We start from the raw sequence: 22852 nt of genomic DNA, 5'->3' as shown, positions 1-22852 counted from the left end.
TGTGAAACAATCTTGTTTCCATCAGTTTTGACAATTTTGTTTTGTTTTCATTGCTTGTACGGTCCAATACGAACTAGATGGTGTAAAATCATTGCCACATTTGTATGTTAATTGTATTTTCTTTCAATAAGGTTGATTTTCAGATTTGATTGTTCCAAGTTGTAAAGATTTCTCTCATTCTTTGCAACTAGGAGCAAAACCCTTGCAAGTAGGGTTTAACAGCAAGAAATGGCTCTAGCCTAGGCATTCTTTGATGGCACTTGTTTAAATCATTAAGAATTATAGGTTAGGGTTTGTACATAGGTTTGGAATAGGGTGTGTGATGTTGCAAGTCTAGGAGGAGGAGAAACAATGAAGACCTAGGCTCACTGCTGGGAGTAGGTGAGTTAAGACAGTAAGCAAAGTGCGATTTGTGAGCACTTGGAGATTGATGCAGGCCCAAGTGGCATGTGTATGGAAATCCCTCAGAGTGTCCTTGAAGGTTCCCAAGGTGTTTATAGCAAGAGTTTTGACTGGTGAAAGTTTCTAGACCAATTTTGATAATCCATCGGTTAAGCCTAAAACCCCACAAAATAGTGCAGCATTGGAAACCACACCTGTACGGATAACCCAGATGCACTTTTCCAGTATTGTCTATAACTTCTAAAAGTGTATCTTAATTTATTATTTATTCCTAGGCTTGTTTGGTGCTTTTGCAAATTAAACCCCAAAAACCGCTTAAGGAGGGCTAATGCAATTAGGCCTATTTAGGTGTCGGTAGAGACCTAGAAGGCTTGAGCAACCATGGAAATGGAGTTAGTGAGTCTTAAACTACAAAACACAATGAAGATACCTTATTAATGCATTGGGAAACCATAAGAAGAGTTGGTGTGTTAAGATCCTAGCAGGAGTGGTTGGAGCCCAAGAGAGGTGAGTGTGAGTAATTGAGGTGACAACCTCAACTGGAGGAGTTGATTGTCCAGAAACCATTGGCTATACTTAGGAGGCAAGTCAAGAAGGTTCAGACCTTGGAGGTCTCATTGTCATAATCCTTACCAAGTGCCATAGGAAGGACTTGAGTAGTAGTAGGGTTGAGTAGGACAAGTCACTCAAGAAGGTGAAACAAATAGGCTCCAAGACTCTCTACATCAAAAAGTCTTAGAGTAATCAACCCCTGGAACTTGGGAAAAACCTTTTGCTACCAAGCGAGCCTTATACTTATCAACCGACCCATCTGCTACAAACTTTGTTCGATAGATCCATTCGCATCAAACAAGTTTCCTTCCCTTAGGAAGAGGAACTAAATCCCATGTGTGATTCCTTTCCAAGGAATTAAACTCTTCTTGCATTGCAGCATCCCACTCGGGAACACCTGAAGCTTCTCGAAAAGACTGTGGATCAGAAGCTAAAGCAATTAAGAGATGTGGAGCAGAAGCTGAAGCAATTAAGAGATGTGGAGCCTGTTGAAATTGTGACCTAGTTCTTCTAGTATCTGATAGATCACCAAGCCAATCTCTTGCTGACTCAAATGTTTGTCGAGCCCAAAGAGGCACTGAAGATGGAGAGTCTGGGGGAGAATCATCAACCTTAGAATGATGATAATGAGAAGAATGTGAATCCTCATCATCACCGTCGCCATCTGAAGTGAAGGAAGAAGATTCCTCATCAGGATTAGGAGGATTAAGATCCTCAAAAGAACTGTCATCGTGAGGCAATGTCTCCAATGTGATAGTTGATGGAGAAGTGGTATGAGAAGAACTAGAAGAACTTTCCTCAAAATGAATACTCCTCTCAATGAACAACTCATGTGTAGAGGGATGGAGAAGTCTATAACCTTTGACATCAACTAGATACCCAACAAATATGCAAGGCTTACTCTACGGATCCATAGCCTTGTGTTTCTCTGCTAGAATGTGGGCCCATGCAAGAGTACCAAACACTTTGAAGTGATTAACTATAGGTTCCCGACCAGTCCAAGCTTGAAAAGGAGTTACCCCCTTCACAACTTTGTGAGGAACTCAATTCTGGATGTAACATGCACAATTGATAGCCTTCACCCAATATTGAGGTGCCAAAGACTTGGAGTGAATCATACAATTTGTCATCTCCTTCAAAGACCTATTCTTGCATTCCACAACACCATTCTGCTAAGAACTGTATGGAAATGTGTGCTGCATGTTGATACCTTTTGAAGCACAAAATTGTTTAAACCGATTATTAACATATTCACCCCCATTATCTGTACTCAGAATCTTGATGAACTTCCCAGATTGTTTCTCTGCAAAAGCTTTGAAATCTAGAAAATTCTCAAATACCTCAGACTTTTATTTGAGATAGTAAACCTATGTAAATATGGAAAAGTCGTCAATAAATGTCAAGACATATCTAGCCTTGCTGAAAGATGGTTGTGGAAATGGTCCTGCCAAGTCACCATGTACCAACTCCAATAGCTGTGTAGCTCTCCATGCTTTGCCTTTATCATACTTCTCCTCAGGATGCTTACCAAGAATACATCCTTGGAAAACTCCATCAGAAAATTAAATAGAAGGCAACCCTGAAGCCATGTCTTGTAGACTCAGTTATTGCAAGTAACAACAATTAAAGTGGCAAAATCGTTGATGCCACAAACAACTCACTTCATTTGCATGAGTGAGTAAAATCATCGAAGGAGAGTGAGGAATAAAGTGAGAAAACTGATATAATATGGATTGATGATCTTCTTTTCCCACAGCAACAGTAGACCCATTATAAATTTCACTAATTACCACTGTATCTTGTGTGAATTCAACTTGCTTGCCAGAACCAGTGTGAGTGATTTGATAAACAGATAGGAGATTAGTTGATAAAGATGGAACACAAAGGACATCCTTAAATGTTCCTTCACCCACATCAACAAACCCTCTCCCATGCACTTCAACAGGAGTGTCATCACCCATTAGTATGGAAGGCATAGAACATGACTCTAAAGAAGTGAAACCATCTTCTGAAGAAGCCACATGGTGCAAAGCACCCGAGTCAATTATCCAAGAATTGGGTTGTGAAGTAAAATCAACTAGGGCCTTACCCTTTCCTTTCCCCTTACTCTTATTTGTGTCCTTAAAAGATCCTTCTGATGAACTCTGTTTGATTGAATCAGGCACCTTGATATTATTCTTTTCAAGAAGATTTGAAAGGTGATCAATTTGTTTCTTTAAACACTTATGTTCATCATGACTAGGCCTCTTACAATAAGAACACTTGACCTTCTCCTTCTTAGGTTGTTCACCTTTTGATGAAGAGGTTTGATTATCTGCTTTTGAAGTAGCAAATTTTTTATCTTTCTTCTTCTCTCCTTGGTTCTTTTGTTTCTTATCTTGCTTACTAGACCATTTAAGTTCTTTTGTGCCTTGATTTACAGCTAAGGCATGTGACTTAGAGGGTTTTATTGTACCCATTTGAATCAATTTGTCTTTCTCCCTAGTGAGTTCTGCAACAAATTCATCTAGAGAAGACATTTTGAATGTGGTACCTAGGGCACATTTCGTAGCATAGAATGTAGAAACAAACACTAAACAGTTGGGACCAAGCTTAGAAAGCATACTCAAGACCAGTTGCTTATCATCTTTCTTAGTTCCACATTGTTCCAACTGCAATCTTACAGACTTAAGTGTAGTGAAGAAGTCTTGTATAGTATCAAAATTGGTTGGATTTGACCCTATGAGTTCATTCTCTAACTGATGACCTCTTAGCTCATCTTGCTTACCAAAGAGGTTTTCCAAAGTGGTCCACATTGCATTTGGTGTAGTGGCAAATTCAATGTGAAAAAGAAGGTCAGGAGAGACTGACATACATAGAGTACCAAAAGCTTCATCACATTTATTAAACCATTTAATCTTTTCTGTTGCATCTTGATGTTCAGTTTCAAGTCCCATAGTAACATGATGATATCCATGTCTTTTCAAATATATCATCATCTTAGATTTCCATTCAAAGTAATTATATGGTGTTAAAAGTGGAATTGTAGATGCATCCATGATAGCAGAAAAGAAGATTGCAAAGAATCAGGAAAAGTGCAAGAAAGAAGACACAAGAGACACCCCCCCTTTTCACTAGTCTCAAGAATCACCCCCCCAAACATTACAAGGTTGACACTTTATAATTAGTGTGTTTATAAGGTTATTTATCAGATTACAATTCTTTTAAGGCTCCAATGGTAAATAAATAGAAATTTTCAATACAAATAATTTGAGACAAGATCTGAAAAAAATTAGCCTTATAGCTACTCAATTCATCTCAATACCTTTCCAACAATTATTAGTTTTTGAAAAAATAGAGTTGTGAGGGAGATATATGATCAATTAAAGAGAAAAGAAGTAGTTGATACAACCTGCAATATGTGATAGAGAAGGAAAGAATTTTTCAATTTGACCTGCAATAATGGAGAGTTCTCAATTCCATCTTTCCGTCAAGTATCCGTTTGCAAAAATTTGACACCCGAGACAAAAGTTATGCAACTTTTAAAAAAGGTTGTTGAATTTGTCTGCTAGAAAAACGGCCTAGGCCCTGTTCAAGCTCAATTTCTGCAAAAAATATTAATTTTCTAGGAACACCATAAAAAACCCAAAAACATTTCGGTAATAGGAAGAAAACCCAGAAATCGTTTTTCCTGAAAATGAACAGAAGTTGGAATACTAAAGCCAAAATGAAAACAACTCCAATAAAAAGATTTTACTCTGATTTTTTTATTGTGTCCTCCAAACTTTGATTTTGGTGAAGTAAAATTCACATTTGACTTTCTCAAGCCTTCTGGACACTTTGGAAAAGCTTATTGAGCTTCCAATATAGCCAAAAAAGTTGCAATCAGCCAAATCTTGCAATAACACATACATATAAACCAGATTTAACTAGAAGCTATTTTTCTTTAAACTGTTCTGATTCTCTAGGTCACACGAGAATGCAAGAGAAGAAGATACTTGGTTTTTAAGGAAAAAATTAGCTATCTAAAAGTCTCAAATCTCTCAAATAAAAAAAACAAAAACAATGAGCTATACCAGACAACACGACTGTAATATCATGTTAGATTCTGCGAGAAGCGAGAATTGAGACAAGATCTAATGTCGATCATAGATCACATGCAACTCTCCAAGCAACAGATGATCGAAGATTAAAATAGCTGAATGAAGATCTAATTTTGATATGAGAGAAAAATAGAGACAAAGAAGAGAATTTGGAGAAGACTCTCATTGAGCTATCACTAAACTAGTGAAGGTGAGAGTATAGTGCTTATTATATAGAAAAATATAAGCATATACATCCAAGGGGTGCATTAACTCGTATTCACCATAAAAAGTGGGAGGTTTTACCTTCCTGGTAAATGCCAAAATATGTGGCATAACCTCCTTACAAGAAGACATGAAAGGAGTTGAGAAAGTTGGCACATAAGGCCAAAAGAGGGCGAGAAACCCAACTACCCCATAAACCACTTAGAAAATGACAAAATAGTGGTCATGGGAGGTGGCACAACAAGGCAAAAGAGGGTGTGTAACTCAACTACCCATGTGAGGTGGAGAGTTACACATGTAGCTAAAGTATTTCACCACGTGTCCTCATATAAACCACTCCTATTAACCTAAGCAAATTTTAATAATATATGTGTAGGAAAAATAAATACCCCCTAACATAAGGAAAATAAAAAACCTACACTAACAATTAGAACCAAGTTTAAAGGTGTTTATTTAATAGAAGTATTGAAAAAATGTACATATAATGAATATTTTTATTAATATTTCATAATAAATAGATAATAAGTTTTATTAATGCATAATCCTACAATATTAACCCTAAATGTAGTGTAGTCTTAATCCTAAACTCAGTCTTACCATAATTGAAACCTAAACCTAATCCTAAACTTAACTCTAACCTTAGAATTAAACGTTGCCTAGAACTTGAACCCTAAACTTAACTCTAACCCTAGAATTAAAAGTGACCCTAGCTGAGCCCTAATCCTAATTGAATTCTAGCCCAAATTCTTATCCTAATTTAACCCTAAACCTAAAGCAATAGAATCATAATCGTAATTCTAACCCTAATTGAAATCTCATACTAATCATAACTATGATCAACCATTTATCGTAATCATCCCTAACCTTGACAATATCCCTAATCTAGACCCAATTGAACCCGAATCATAAACTAACCGTAAACTTAGCTACAACCCTAGAATTAAGGCCTAATTATAAGTAAGCTATGATATAACAATAATTGAACCATAGCCCTAGATTTAACCTAACCCTAATTGAACTCTAACCCTAAACTTAACCCTAACCCTAATTGAACTTTAAGCATAATTGGATATTAATCCTTATTCAATCCTAACCCTAATCTATCACATACCTTGATCTTAATTAAGACCTTACCACAATCACACCATGAGCATAAACCCTAAACCGAACTCTTACTTAACCATAACTCTAAACCCTAACCCTAATAATAATATTTAAACCTAACCCTAATAGTTAACCCTAATCATAATTCAAAATTTATTTCTAACCCTAACCATATTCCTAACCTTAACCATGATGTTGATCATATCCCTAATTGCAATCCTAACGCTAACCCTACACCCTAATGTTAACCCTAAACATAACCTAAACATAACCATTATTTAAACACTGACCCTAACCCTAAACCTAGCCCTAACCATTATTTAAACCCTTATGTCATAAAAATAAACCTTAACCCTAACCTAATCATAATTTTTACCCTAAATTTGTTTGTAACCCAAACCCTAAACATTATGTAAACCCAAACCATAATCCTAATCCTAACACTAACCCCTAACCCAAACCATGACCTAATTCTAAACTTAAATATAACCCTAATTGAATTCCAACCATTACCTAACCCTAAGCATGACTCTAATTATAGAATTAAACCCTAGACCTACAACTTCAACCTTAATCTAGAACTAATTAAACCCTAACACTTATTGATCCCTAATCCCAATTGAATTCTAGCCCAAACCCTAACCGTAGTTAAACTTTTATCCTAATTTAATTGTAAAACCTAATGTGTTTGAATCGTAAAGCTAATTATAACCCTAATTGAACTCTTATACGAACCCTAACTATAATGAAAACCTTACCATAATCAAACCCTAACCTTGACAATATCCCTCATATAGACCTAATTGAACCCTAAACCATAACCTAATCCTAAACTTCAACCTTAATCCAACCATAAATGAAACCTAACCATAACCTAACCCTAAATTTAAATATAACCCTCTAATTAAACCCTAACTACAAATTGAACCCTAATCTAATCATAACTAAATCCTAGCCTAAACTTAATCCTAACCCTAATTAACTATAACATTAACCCTTAACTCTAATCCCTCTAATTGAATGCTAGCCCTAACCTAACCCTAAAGTTAACTTTAACCATAGAAATAGACCTTACGTACAAATTCAACCTTAATCTAACCCTAATATGAACCCCAACCCTTATTGAATTCTTATCCTAATTTAATACCAACCCTCACCCTCACCATGCCTTATCCTAACCATAACCTAATTAAACCTTAACTTGATAATGGAATCAAGCATTATTATACAATCCTAATCCTCACACCATGCTTTATCCTTAAACCCTAACCCTGTTTGAATACTAATACTAACTCTTATTGTAATTAAACTATAAATAAATTGTAATACTAACCCTAACCCTAATCCTAATCAAGATGTAAATTCTAACCCTAATAATAACCATAATTATAACCTTAAACCTAACTGTAATCCAAACCCTGAAACTAACCCTAATCCTAATAATAATGTAAACCCTAACTATCATCCTAATCCTAGTCCTAAACCCTATCCCAAACCCAAACCCAAACCCTAACCCTAACCATGAATTTAACCCTACACCAAACCACAATCCTAGGCCCTAACCGTATCCATAATCCTAACAATAACCTTAATCATGGTGTAAATCCTAACCATAACGCTAACCCTACACCTAACCCTAACCATGATGTAAATAAACATTAATCCTAGCACTAACCCTTAACCCTAATCCTAAGCATGATGTAAACCATAACCCTAGCAATAATACTAATGTTAACCCTAAACCTAACCCGAACCCAAACCACAATGTAAACCATAACCTTTACCATAGTCCTAACCACAACTCTAAAACATTACCTTAATCATAACCTTAACACTAACCCTAAACTAAACTAATCATAACCCTAAACCCTTACTCTAAAAATAGGGAATGACTCTACAACCCTTAGGATGCACCAATCATCTATTATAATTTATTAATAATATATGAAGGGTATTAATATCTTGGTGCATCTTAAGGGCTGGATTGGTGTTTCCTTAAAAATAACCAAAAACCTAACACTAACCATGATGTACACCCTAAACCTATCCATAATTCTAAACATGGTGTAAACCCCAATCCTAACTGTTGAGACATGGACCAGTTAGGAATCGAACCTAGGAACTTCCATATGCTGCTGGAGTGCTCTACCACTGAGCTACTAGCCCCTCTTGGACCAGTCCATCGTCGGTCCGAGTGTGGCTTATTTCCAACACCAACACCCCCCCTTAAGCCACACCTCTCGTGTGCTTGGGGCTCCTAGCCTGGACCTCGCTTTGATACCATGTTGAGACATGGACTAGCTAGGACTCAAACCTAGGACCTTCCATACGTTGCTGGAGTGCTCTACCACTGAGCTACTGGCCCCTCTTGGATCGGTCCATTGTCGGTCCGGGTGTGGCTTATTTCCAACATCTGGACCCTAACTATAACCCAAACCCTAACCTTAACCCTAACCATAATTAGAACCCTAAACCTAACTATAACCCAAACCCTAAACCCTAACCATAACCATGATGCAAATCCTAACCCTAACAATAACCATGATATAAACACTAACATTAATCCTAAAACTAACCCTTAACCCTAATCCTAACCATGATGTAAACCTTAACCCTAGACATAATCCTAACCATAAAAGTAACCCTAAGCCTAACCATAAACCTAACCCTAACTCCAAGCCCAACCATGTTGTAAACCATAACCCTGACCATAATCCCAACCATAACTCTAAACCTTAACCCTAACCTAACCATAAGCATAAACCCTAACCCTAACAATAATCCTTATCCCTATCCCTAAAGCCTAACCCTAACCCTAACCATAACTCAAAACATATCCCTAATCCTAAGAGTAAATCCTATCCATAATCATAATCCTAAGTTCCTTAAACCCTAACCCAAACCCTAACCCTAACCCTTACCTTAATCTTAAACCCTAATCCCAACCGTAATCCTCACCCTAACCCTAAGCATGATGTAAATCCTAAGCCTAAGCCTAAGCCTAACCTTAACCATGATGTTAATCATGTGACCCTAACCCTAACACTAACCCTAGCTATGATGTAAACCCTAACCCTAGCCATAATCACAAACCTAACCTTAACCTCAACCACGATGTAAACAATAAACCTAAACATAACCCCAAACCATTATCGTAATCATAATCCTTACCTTAACCCTAATCATAATGCTAACCTAATCATAATCCTAAACCCTAACCCTAACAACAATCCTATCCTAAACTTAACCCTAACACAAATTTAACTTTAATCCTAATCTATTCCTAACCTTAATTTAGCCCAAGCCCTAATCCTAATTGAACTTTAACTCTAATTGTACCTTAACTTTAATGTAATTGAACCATAACCCTAATTTCATCCCTAACTTTGATGTAAACCCTAAATGTAATTTTAACCCCGACCCTATACCCTAACCATAAACTTAACCTTAACACAAAACCCTAACCCTAACCATAATCTTGACCATAATCGTAAACCCTAACCCTAACCATAATCCTAAACCAAAACCAAACCCTAACCTTGATGCTAACCCTAACCATGATATACACCCTAATCATAACGCTAACCTAACCATAATCCCAAACCTTAACCCTAACAATAATCCTACCCTAAACTTAACCCTAACACAAATTGAACTTTAATCCTAATCTATTCCTAACATTAGCCCAAACCCTAATCCTGATTGAACTTTAATACTAATTTGACCCTAACTTTAATGTAATTGAGCCATAAGCCTAATTCTCATCCTAACTTTGATGTAAACCCTAAACTTAATTGTAACCTTAACACTATACCCTAACCATAAACTTAACCTTAACACTAAACCCTAACCCTAACCAAAATTCTAACCATAATCGTAAACACTAATCCTAACCATAATCCTAAACCAAAACCAAACCCTGACTTTGATGCTAACCCTAATAATGATATACGCCCTAACCATTATCATATCCCTAACCCTAATCATAACCCTAGCCATGATGTAAACCATAACCTTGACCTGAATGCTAACCTTAACTCTGATCTAAAACATAACCATAAACCAGATCCTAATCCTAACCATACCCCCAGTTATAATTCTAACCCTAACTGTAATTATGCTTACTGTAACTCTACCTTTGATGTAAACCCTAAACATAATTGTAACCCTGACACTAAACCCTAACCCTAACCATAATCCTAAACCAAAACCAAACCTTAACATTGATGCTAAGTTCCCTGACCATGATATAAACCCTAACCACTATCATAACCCTAACCCAAACCATAATGTAAACCTTATCCTTGACCATAACACTAATGTTAATCCTTATGCTAACCATAACCATAATACTTGCCATTAAATAGAGTTTAATATATCTTAGAGTATGGTATTTTCTTTGATCTTACAACAATTATATATTATTAAAAATAGTCTAAATAAATATATAAAATTTCACATATATCTGTGTAATAATATAATAATATTATAATTTAATTTAAATTAATAAAAAGATACTATATGATTATATTTTGATAAAGTTCCGGTATAATACAACCGACAATCGATTGTGGTAGGTTTACTGTGTTCCAGTAACCAGAATCTTGCTCCCCAAGTTTTCATGATATTCGGTTGTGGGGGTAGTTTTTAAAGGTTTCTTCTAGATTTGTCTTGTCTCGCTACTCTCAACTTCGGCCTCTATGAGGTTTGTACTATGGGCAGGTCCTATTTTTCCCTTTGGATTTTTTGGGGGTCGCTTCTTATAGCCCCGACTTCTCTTTTCATTGTATTTGAGCAAGGACATAGAGTTTCTGTTTTCCATGTTGCTCCGTGCGACTGCCACTAGCATATATACCTTAAATTTTAATTTTATCTATATAAAATATGCCGTGAGATATCCTTCTCGAGGCGCCTATTTGGCTCTAGGGTGTAAAATTGATTAAGAGAAGGATATCTCTCGACATATTTTATATAGATAAAATTAAAATTTAAGATATATATGCTAGTTATCAAATAAACACATATAATTGTATGTGATTTGTTTCTCATATCACTTTTGCTAATTCTTTGTAGTACTTTTTTATAGATTTTAAAATATTTTTAAAACTTACTAATAAATTCTAAATCTTAACTTCTTGAATTTATATGTATATTAATATATATACTTTCCAATATTATTATGAATATCAATTATTATGTTTTTCTTAATGGTTAATATTATGTTTTTTTTAAAATTAAGTTGTTAATACTTTGCTATTTATTATGTTGTGTATTACACATTAAAAACATAAATATACTATAAATTGTATGTTGTAGATTAGCACTTAATGAATACATTTAATTATTTAATTTATATTTTTATAATCTTTTGTATTCTAATAATCTTTTTTTCTACTTAATTTGTTTAGGATAGTAATAATAAAGAATACTAATAATAATATTTTTTAGTATTTTTTTCTATTATAAATGTTATCTTGAAATCAAATTTCTTTTTTGTTTTGTTTGATTTCTTTTGGAACCCTTTCTCTTATCTTGTTTTACATAACAAGTGTCTACAATTTAGTATATATTTTTTCATTTTAATGATAGATCATGATCAAAACATTGATTAAAAAATTATCACAAAAAATATTTTTATTCATTAATATGAATTGGAAACATTATATCTCTTTTTTTAATTTTAGAAAAGGGGTAGAAAATTATTGAATCAAAAAGAGCATAATACAACAAAAAGCACCAAACAACAAGTGATCCAAAGGCCATAGATTACCTCATCATATCATCCTCAACAATCTTATCAGTGTTTGAGCAAAATCCCGAGGTAGATCACTCCTACCCCTAACATTCCAGCCAATAATCTTCTTAGAAGCTCTCTACTGTATTCCACTCCCTTGGAAAAAAAAGAAATTGATTCCAAAGAATCCATCAAACTCAAAATTTGTCTACCTACCAAATTCTTTTTATTAGTCATCCTCCAATTTCTATTTATTCAACATATCCATCACAAACATTATATCTGTTATTAAGAAAACAAATTCAAAATAATTTTCATCACAAAATCATTAAAATACATCAAAATATAATTTGAAAAAAAATCATATTATAAATAAAAAACAAAAAATTATATATTTTTAAACATAGAGACATAAAAACTTTAAAATATATATTAGTATAAAATTATTAAAATAAAATAAAATAATAAAAACCTAGTATCTCTTTTATATTTTTTAAATAGATCTATTTAAGTCTTAAAGAGTAATATCTCACTTCAAAATAACATAAAATTTACATTTCCCCTGTTTTTTTGGAAACAAATAAAAAAATTACAATTCACCTGTCGCTTGTTTTCGGCAATGTCTATACAACACCCATATTGTACCATTGACCATATTTAATAATTAATTAAAAAATAAACATATGTTCTAATTTAATTATTAATTAATTACAAAACATGATCAATAGTACAATATGGGTGCTGCTTAGACAGAGGTCTTGTTTTCGAAGTAAAATCCCAAAAGCTACAAGGGAAAACAAGCCATGTTAAGCATAAAACTACGGTCATATGGGGCCTCCAACAAAACGGGCAAATTTATTAATCTATGATTACGACACTCTAATGCACCCCACCATAACATAAAATCTTCTGCCACGTGTTCAGAAAGTGCAGAATTTATTACCACACTACAAATAAAAAACAATTTAAATTAATTGAGTAGTGGAATTATTAGGTTTTACCCGTTCTAGAAAAATCACAATATTTACAGAACTTTCCGGAACATTTCATTTATGTGAAATCTCATTTAAATAATAAAAACTTAGCTGTAACTAACTAAATTAACAGACGGCAGACCGCGAGCGTTTGTTTATATGATTTCACAGGACATGTGTGAAACAGCCGCTTTTAGGGCCGGCTTAATAAGCACTTTAATTTATACATTTATTTTTATTTTAATTTATACATTTATTTTTATTTTCTGTCCGACTTTTCTCTAAAGTAAGCAGAGGTTTCTAGAAAATTTAACACTCCTCCAACTTCCTATGCAAAGAATACATAAGACGAATATCCGAAAGGTATGTAGTGCTCTTGTTTGAGGTCTAGGGATCCATCCTTGACGGGAACATACAGCGGAAAGTAATTTAATACGTCAAATCGTGGATTGATTTTAAATTGTTTTTTAAGAGTTGATTAAATCTTCGTTGTGGGCGTTTCGATTGCGGATAGCAGAGCGAGGAGGCCTGAGCAATTTTCAGCCCGATTTTGAATCTAGGGTTTTGTAAGTCTTGTTTATTTTTCGATTGTTAAACTTAGGGTTTTGGAAATGTTTGTTTTTTTGTTGTTGTTAAATGTGATATCGTTGATTCCAAGTGTGCGATGATATAGATTCGTTGGCGGGCATGTGGATTCTTTTGTTCTGTTTGCAGTTGAAAATTTGAGTTTTTGTGAATCTTATTTTGCTTTATGTTAGGGTTTTGATACTGGCGAGTCTGTGTTTAGTTGATACGTGACAACCTCGCTTTGTGTTTAGTGGATACATGAATACTCGCTTTGGTTTTTTAGGTTAGGGTTTTAAGGGTTTGCGACACCAAGGGGCGAAAATGAGCGTTGTGGGATTTGATTTTGGCAACGAGAGCTGCATTGTGGCCGTGGCCAGGCAGCGCGGTATTGATGTTGTGTTGAATGATGAATCGAAGCGGGAGACTCCTGCTGTTGTTTGTTTCGGCGAGAAACAGCGGTTTATTGGCACGGCGGGGGCGTCTTCGGCGCTTATGAATCCCAAAAACACGGTTTCTCAGATTAAGCGGCTGATCGGGAAACACTATTCCGATCCTGATGTGCAGCGGGATCTGCAGAGTTTGCCCTTTACTGTTACGGAGGGCAGCGATGGGAACCCGCTGATTCACGTGCGGTATCTAGGCGAGAGCCGCGCGTTTACTCCAACGCAGATTCTTGCGATGATTCTGTCCAATCTTAAGCAGATTGCCAAAGATAATTTGAAGACGGAGATTGTGGATTGCTGCATTGGAATACCGGTTTATTTCACGGATCTTGAGCGCAGAGCTGTTTTGGATGCCGCTTCAATTGTTAACCTAAATCCACTATGCTTGTTACACGAGACAACAGCTACTGCCCTGGCCTATGGTATTTATAAAACAGATTTGCCTGAAAGTGATCCGCTTAATGTTGTATTTGTCGATATTGGACATGCAAGCATGCAAGTATGCGTAGCGGCTTTCAAGAAGGGAGAACTCAAGGTTTTAGCTCATGCTTTTGACAGATCTCTTGGTGGGAGAGATTTTGATGAGGCGCTTTTCAGGCATTTTGCAGGGATTTTCAAAAGCCAGTATCAAATTGATGTTCCTACTAATGCTCGTGCCAGTCAGCGGCTGCGGGCCGCATGTGAGAAGCTCAAGAAGGTTTTAAGTGCGAATCCTGAGGCACCGCTTAACATTGAGTGCCTGATGGACGAAAAGGATGTGAGAGGGTTTATCAGAAGAGATGAGTTTGAGCAACTTTCATTACCCATTCTTGAGCGCGTCAAGGGGCCCTGTGAGAGGGCTCTGTTTGATGCAGGGCTCACTGTGGATAAAATCCATTCGGTCGAGGTTGTGGGTTCTGGTTCGCGAGTTCCTTCAATGTTGAGGATATTGACAGAGTTCTTTGGTAAGGAACCAAGAAGGACAATGAATGCTAGCGAGTGTGTTGCTCGAGGTTGTGCTCTGCAGTGTGCTATTCTTAGCCCAACGTTCAAAGTGCGGGATTTCAAGGTATGAATTAGTGCTCTTTCATTTTATGTTGGTTGTCCTCCTTATTAAGATTCTATATTTGGTGGAATTAATTAGGCGAGGCAGAGGGTATTCAAATAAGTTATTTAATACAATGTTGCGTGGAAACCGTAAAGATGCCTCAACCAGGATCAACTCTCTTTGTGACAAGTCCTTACCCTAATAATTGTAATCGTACGGCTTAGTAATCTCACAGAATTGTGTTTTGGTTTTGGCCTATTTGCTAGTCGTCCAATCTAGCATATGTGCTGTTTTGCCAATGTTTTATAATATAAATTTAACAAGTGAAATAGACAATAAAGATTTTCAATTAAATTGATCATCTTCTTCTTTCATTTTCTTTCATTTTTACAGCCTTAGGCAATTCATAACTTCCTAGAATAAATTTCAACAGGGCAGCTGTTATCCATACCCACCCTGCTCATGCGTTGTGCTACCCTGGTTGTGTTGGAGCATGTTTAGCAAGAGTTGTAAAACCATCGGTTTACCTTATGGGAGGATATTGTCTTGGTAGCAAACATGATAATCTTATTCTATACTTGTTAGAACCTCACATTTGGTTATGCCTGTACTTTCAGGTACAAGAAAGTTTCCCTTTCTCAATTGCACTGTCCTGGAAGGGGTCTACTGAGACAGAAGATAGTGGTCCACAGTACTCTATTGTGTTTCCAAAAGGCAATGCAGTGCCAAGTATGAAGGCTGTAACTATTTTCAGGCCAGGGACCTTTACGCTTGATGTACTATATGCACCTCCCAGTCAAGTTCGGGTACAACAGATAAGCTCATATACGGTATGATTTCAAACATCCAATAGAAAAATGCAACAATTCTTATGCAAGTTCTCAGTAATGTAAAAAGTATGTTGATTTTATTGGTGAATATTGTATTAGTTTATGATGTTGTTGTAGCACTGGAAACTACTGCTTTGTCGCATGAATTTGGTTGGTATTTAATGAGGTGTTTTATAATTTTAAATGGGTGTAATGTCTTGTGTTATGTTTTCTGGTATTTTTTGTTGTTAGGGTAAAGGTTTCCTTCTGATTAAGAGTTTGCTTATTCTTTTTGCATAATTGCGGGCAAAGGTTTAATAGAGATTTCAGTATTCACTTGTTTTTACTTAGTTATGGACCAAGGTGTTTAAAGCCTTCACTTGTGCTTTTTACTTATTCATGGATCAAGGTGTTTCTGGCATTTGTATGTTAAAAATATTTACTAGCCAAAATTTTGAAAATTCCAGAAAACAGGCATTTAGCTAATTTTACACCTTTTTGGCAGATTGGTCCATTCCAGACTCCAAATGGTGAAAGGGGCAAGATTAAAGTAAAAGTGCAATTGGATAAGAATGGAGTTGTCTGGGTTACTTCTGCAACTGTGAGTTTCAATGCTTACTTTTCATACGACTTCCTTATAATTAATGGATACAAAGTAGTAAGAATCGTTTCCAATGGATACAAAGTAGTAAGGATTGTTTCCAGTGTATTTAACAAACATCGTGTACATTTCTGCAGTTGATTGAAGAAGAAGAAGTGGAACTTCCTGTTACACCTGCTAAAGAAAATGTAAAGGAAGAAAAGGAAGCTGTTGCCATGGAGACAGATGATGGTCAAAGCAATGGTGTGTCTGGAGCTGATGAAAATGCTGACGTGAACATGCAGGAGGGAAAAAATGCTGCTGAACAAGCATCAACAGGAGCAACTCCAGAGAATGGAGCTTCTGAGCTGGATGATAAGAATGGCCAGATGGATACGGATGCTAAGGTCTGTTCTTCTCCAGTATATACTTTTGAAGCATTGGATAACAATACCATGTTTTGTAGAAGGCAGTTGTGGTCTTATCAGAAAAAAAGCGAGTTTTCTTTTGAATCATTACATTCCAGTTCATATTGCTTTTCTTTGCAAAATCTAGAACATTGGAAAATGTGGGCATGCTGACAGAATATTTTCTTAACTTGAGAGGAATCTGTTTGGAGCAATTGTGTTGTTAACATTTTGTAGCTAACTACTTTTGGAGGCCTTTTGTAACATTGATTTAACATAGAGGAGTTGTTTAAAGAATGGTGGGGTGACATTAATAATAAGTTGAAAAAGATACTACAAAAAATTAAAGCCAGAAATATGGCATTTCACAATCTTTTAAAGTGTCCCGTTTCTTTCTTTTAGCATTGATGGTTCTCTCTTTATGAACTAGCTCTATTGATTTTTAAATTGGTTGCTGAAATTGTGAAGGATGCAACTTGCTTAGAAAGTAGACAATTCTTGTCAAAATTCATGTTTTATCCAATGGGACTTATTATGCATGCTCAAATGTGCGTTTGTATTTTTGATGTCCCTGTATTTACCGGCACATAAGGAAGTGGGTTGGTTGAGTAGTGTTTATTCAATGTGGTTTATCGGGCATAGTGAAAAATAAAGCAAATAGCAAAAGGGAGCCTGCTTCTCTTGTATCCAGTAAGTTACTTGAGATTAGGAATCTAACTTCAGAGCAAGTTGTTCCATTGACCACATGCCTGATGTTCATGTTTGCCTCAACTCTTATTGCCCTCAATTTTCATATGTTGGATTTTTTCATCCTTATTGATGTTGATGGCTTTTCAGAGCACATTGAATTTATATGGGATTTTTGTTTGAATCTTTTTTATTTTCTTGTCTGTTTCAATGGCATTCTGGTAAATCTTTGGCATCTGATATACAGGTGTGATATAATATTGTAATTTCTCAATTGAGATTATGATGCTGTTTCATATGTTATGTACTGGATATTTAGTTTCTAAATTCATGCTTCTTTTTATTCCTTGTTTACATTTTGGTAGCATAAAGTGTTGTGTGTAATATGGGCATGGGATCTTTGTTTTACATATGCTAGCATGGTCGTTTTGATCATGAGCATTTAGGAGCCTCACTTGATTCATTTACCACTATGAAAAATGTTGACCCATTCTTTTATTATTGATCATAATGTTCTATGACCAATTGTAACTTAAACTATCAACCGCCTGATGCAATTATAAGTGCACTTGATATGCAGGTGAAAGTGGTGAAAAAGAAAAAGACCAAGAAAATTGAATTGCCTCTTGCAGAAATTATATATGGTGGCCTGGAACGAGCAGAATTGCAGAAAGCTGCAGAGAAAGAGTTTGAAATGGCCTTACAGGACAGAATTATGGAAGAGACCAAGGAAAAGAAAAATGCGGTGGAAGCATATGTTTATGACATGCGTAACAAGGTACCATTCTTATGAGACTTTTTCATTTCATTGTTTGATTTTATATTTCAGCAATTGATTTTTTTTAGTTCATAATTTATACCTTATGAGAGCATATCTTTTTATATGTGAAATTAAGATTAACTTTGCAATTGAAAAGCAAAATAAAGAAATGGAATACTTTTTTCACACGTGCTGGTAACTTACTGTATGATGTTCATATCTGGGATCTTTGGATGCTTCATTTTCTTGTATTTGAGATTGAATCATTGGTATGTAGGAGTTTGTATTTGAAAAGGAATCCAGTACTTTCTTACTAAGGCATGGATGCATGCTTCGGTTTGTTTTAATAGATGTTAAGGTGGTTTTTTCCAAAGGTCTTTTATAATGTGTTACCATTTTAGAGTGGATCATACTATTTGTTGTCATAAGTTTGTTGTTTTAAAGCTTTATTTTTCAATTAGTCTACTGTTTGGGCATTGTGATTTATCCTATATGTTAAGAATGTGTCATGTCTTGGGGGAGGGGATATCCACTTCACATGATGATGATGACTTGGTGTAGGATCTCTTTATCTTAAATAGAAGAAACTAATCATTTGATGTGTTGTGTGAACTGTGTAAAATCCTTTGCTTTGGTAGATGATTTGTCTAATTGAATATGTTCTGTTAAATGATTGTACATGCATTAATGTGTAACCAATGAAGGTTTAACAAGAGTTTGCTCTGCAAATGAACCAGCTCTATGAAAAATACCAGCATTTTGTCACAGATCAAGAAAGAGATACTTTGACCACAGTATTACAGACTGTTGAGGACTGGTTATATGATGAAGGAGAGGATGAAACAAAGGGAGTATACATTGCAAAGTTAGAAGAACTAAAGAAGGTAACTAGTTTTTTAATCCTTTATCTTTCAGTATATGAGGAAAAGTGCATAAATTTGGTTTGTTTTTTGTTACCGTGTCAAGTTATTTAACATACCTATCCAAGAGTCAAATGCCAAAAGAAGCTAGTAACCAAGAAACTGATTATTAGTAAATGTAAAATTCAGTTTGGCGATCCAATTGAGGAGCGCTACAAGGAAGATTTGGAAAGAGGACCAGCAATAAGACAACTCGAACACTGCTTCACTAGTTATAGAGAAGCAGCTATTTCCACAGATCCAAAATTTGATCACATTGATGTTGCTGAAAAACAGAAGGTGAATCTTCTTTCTTAATGTTTGTCTTTTTTGTGGGTACTCCTTTCTCATTTCAAGTAAATACTACATTTTTGGTGGTCTGATGTAAATATTGTACTTTATCCTCATGTTATGGTATTTAATCTGTCATTTCATTATGCTTTCTTAGTCTTGGATGTTTTTATGTTGCCATGATAGGTTGTAAATGAGTGTAATGATGCTGAACAATGGCTGAAGGACAAAAGGCAACAGCAAGATCTTTTGCCAAAGCATGTCAACCCTGTTTTCTTGGCTTCTGATGTGAAACGAAAAGCTGAGACATTGGATCGGTATGTATTCACTTTCTGTGTATATCATCCAGCCAAGTATTTTTGAACATTATAATTATATGATTAGGATATTTATTCATTTTCATATGTTGATGTCAATGTAATAAGTAAATATGCTTGAACAGGTTTTGTAGACCTATAATGACAAAACCAAGACCAGCTCCAGCAAAGCCACAACAATCACCACCATCTCCACAACCTGCTGAAGCCCAGGCAAATGAGAATGCCAGCAACAATACTCCCCCACCAGAAGGCCAAGCACCTCCTTCCGAGCCCATGGATACAGACAACACCCAGGCACCTGAAAATGAGTGACACGCCTCTATAATTTGTGTATACTCAAATTTTCTTATTATAAATTCATTTCTAATGCTCATTTTGTTGTGTAGCTCTCCTAGTCTGGTACTTCCTCCAAGGGGGAGGATAGATATATGGTAGGATATGAAGATGTCAGTCTGACAAATTTATCTCTATCCTATGATTTGGGATCTTGAAGTATTTTTTAGCAGCTAGCAGCATCGACTCTCAGCGCATATATAGGTTGCTTCAGATTCCCTCCAACTTATTGTAAATCCTGAATTCAAGAACAGGATTTGTTTTTTTGCTTATTTAGAAATTTATTTCAAAGCATCCATCTTGCCTGAATGCATTGAATTTCTGTTGCAGTTGGGTTGGTGAAATTTTGGACAAATGGAATATTCCCTCAGGACATCCATTCATAGTTATTGTTGTACTTTTGTTTCTTGGGCAATGCATTAAATAGTGCGTTTACTGTGATCATAGATGATCCAATTGAAATTCGGTATTTTAAAAATTGTCTGTTTTTGCTTAATATATTTTAAAGCTTTCCTTGTAAAACTGACAATTCATGTTTAGGTATGGTTTGACCTAGATATTTGTTCATCTCTCTCTCTTTCTCCTTGCCTCCTAATCTCTCTTCCTGCATGCTTATTCCACAAATATAATAGTTGCACATGTACTAGGAGTACGTATTTCGGGAAAGCCGAAAGGCCTAACATGCTTGTTCATTTTTTGGACTTGAGTTTATTTTTGATCCTATCAGAATGTTGTTCGAATTATTTTGCTTGTTTGTCAATCTTCTTTTATATTTTTGTGAACAAAAGCTCCTTAAATGCCTATCTGATAACAAAGGCTTCTTACATGGTTGTTTACATAAAAGGCTTCTCGCATGTTTGTTTACATAAATGGCTTCTCGCATCCGTTTTATACATACAAACAATTATGATTCTACCGGAACATTACTATTTTGGAGAACTAAATAATTTTAGACAACATATATTATTTGGTTGTATCTGTACATGCTTTGTTGACAAACAAGCTAAAACATTTGAATTAATATTACGACCAAAGATTGGAATTATATTTGACATCAAGAAGTTAGGTATGAACTCCCTAGATGAGAAATTTGAAGGTTAGGCGGCTTGACTGTAGGAGCAAAAATCAGAGGATTGAGAAATTAGATCGTGTATGTTGTTCTTTGAAATTTTATCTTGTTGCAAAGGCCTTAGATATCAACCCAATCCTTTAGTTTGCCCCTATTTGAAGCTCTTTAATTAGAGCTTCTATACAGTTGGACCATCCACCATGTTGCTTGCTTGTGAACGATATTTTATTTACTTGCCCTTGTACATGAGGTTTAGCATACTTAGGGTTGTAAGTTGGTCTGCGGAACTGCTTTTTCTTGGACCGTAGCTCAATCATTTGTTTTGCCCCGATTTGATCTCTTTAAGTAAAAATACTAAACAACCTTCCATGCGGTAAAATTCTTCATTAATATTTGCATTTGACGTAAGAACTGAAGGTTGTAATTTGGCTACTTTGCAGAGCTGCTTCTAGTATGCCTTAGGTTAAGGTTTATCTGTTTTATTATGTTGAATGAACGATTGTATTTTCAAAATGGATTTCCAACGCTTATTTCTCGTATGGAATTTTTATTACTGAAGGCTTATTTGGAAGTTTATTCAATTTTACTAAGTAATACTTTTAAGTGCCTAACTAATTGATTTCTATGGTTGGTCATTGTGCAATAAGTTGTATTGCACTACCCATCGGTCCTTACATTACATTACAGGCTTTGGCTTCTAGTTAAATGTTTGTTTTTCAGGTGTCGATGTATATTGATTTGGAAATTTATATGTTGTTCTGCACCACCATCTATCCTTACCTTACATCACAGGCTTTCAGGTGTTATATTGCTTTGGAAATTATCCTGTCTGCTGCGAAATTACATATGGTTGTATTGATTTGAGAATTATCTTGTTAGGCATGGTGGTTCATTTAGCCTTAATAGTAGGTGTTGAAAACTTATTATGTTTCAAATGAACAATCAAAATTTAATGTATGTGTTTGAAAATATGGATGTTAAAATTTCTATTTGGAACTTTGATGTCTCGATAAATTCATGTCCAAAATCCTTTATTGATGGGTGAGAGGCAAAACTTTAACAGCTCGAATATTGTGTGCTTTTTCTTCAAAACAACTCCAATGCATATTGCATCTTTGAAGGTGGCTTTCCGGTCATATGTACCTGCCTATTGCCAATGCTTCGAGCAGATTCATGTGCCACTTGGATATAGAGAGAAGCCAACGCTGCAAAAGGGAGGTTTAACAATCGAACTGAAACTGACATGTACAGGGATAGAAGTATGATACAGACTTCATTGATAGATAATTCTTCTCTTAAAACGTCTCTCGAAAAAACTTAAATGTTTTTCTCACAAAAAAATATGATAAACATTTCGCATATAAGTAGATAATTGCATCGTTGAGAGGAAGGTTTGCCAATTTGTACACACTCGATGGCTAAAATGATCAAATTTGTCAAGCTAAAAATGGTGAGGTGTGTAAATCAAATCTCATTTCGGTAGTGTTCTTACTCAACATCAGACCCTAGTTCAGTTAGCATTCTTAGGATTCTTTTACCCAACTCAAATTCACGTCTCGCCAAACTAGAGGACAACACTCTTTCCTGGGCCATCGTGTAGATGGGGAA

At 35.4% G+C, this 22852-nt stretch overlaps 1 protein-coding gene across 2 annotated transcripts; it reads left to right on the top strand.

Annotated features, from left to right (window-relative positions):
• Nucleotides 1-13354: 13354 nt before the first annotated feature.
• Nucleotides 13355-20619, top strand: LOC131047133 (heat shock 70 kDa protein 14). 2 transcript variants are annotated; one of them, XR_009106095.2, is made up of 11 exons: nucleotides 13355-13618; nucleotides 13903-15110; nucleotides 15707-15919; nucleotides 16404-16499; nucleotides 16637-16885; nucleotides 18153-18350; nucleotides 19070-19216; nucleotides 19382-19531; nucleotides 19709-19839; nucleotides 19965-20379; nucleotides 20506-20619. XR_009106095.2 is itself a non-coding variant. In XM_057980982.2 (10 exons), exons 2-10 carry the CDS (start codon nucleotides 13941-13943, stop codon nucleotides 20152-20154), a joined length of 2544 nt encoding a protein of 847 aa, XP_057836965.1. In that variant the 5' UTR covers nucleotides 13355-13618; nucleotides 13903-13940; the 3' UTR covers nucleotides 20155-20619. The 2 variants fall into 2 exon arrangements, 1 of the variants encoding a protein (XP_057836965.1); XM_057980982.2 differs by having other exon boundaries at nucleotides 19965-20619.
• The last annotated feature ends 2233 nt before the right edge of the window (nucleotides 20620-22852 follow it).

The sequence above is a fragment of the Cryptomeria japonica genome, chromosome 3, assembly GCF_030272615.1.
Source record: "Cryptomeria japonica chromosome 3, Sugi_1.0, whole genome shotgun sequence".
NCBI classification, from domain to species: Eukaryota; Viridiplantae; Streptophyta; class Pinopsida; order Cupressales; family Cupressaceae; genus Cryptomeria; species Cryptomeria japonica.
Note: the sequence above shows the minus strand (reverse complement) of the source record. Positions and strands in the feature narration are given on the sequence as shown.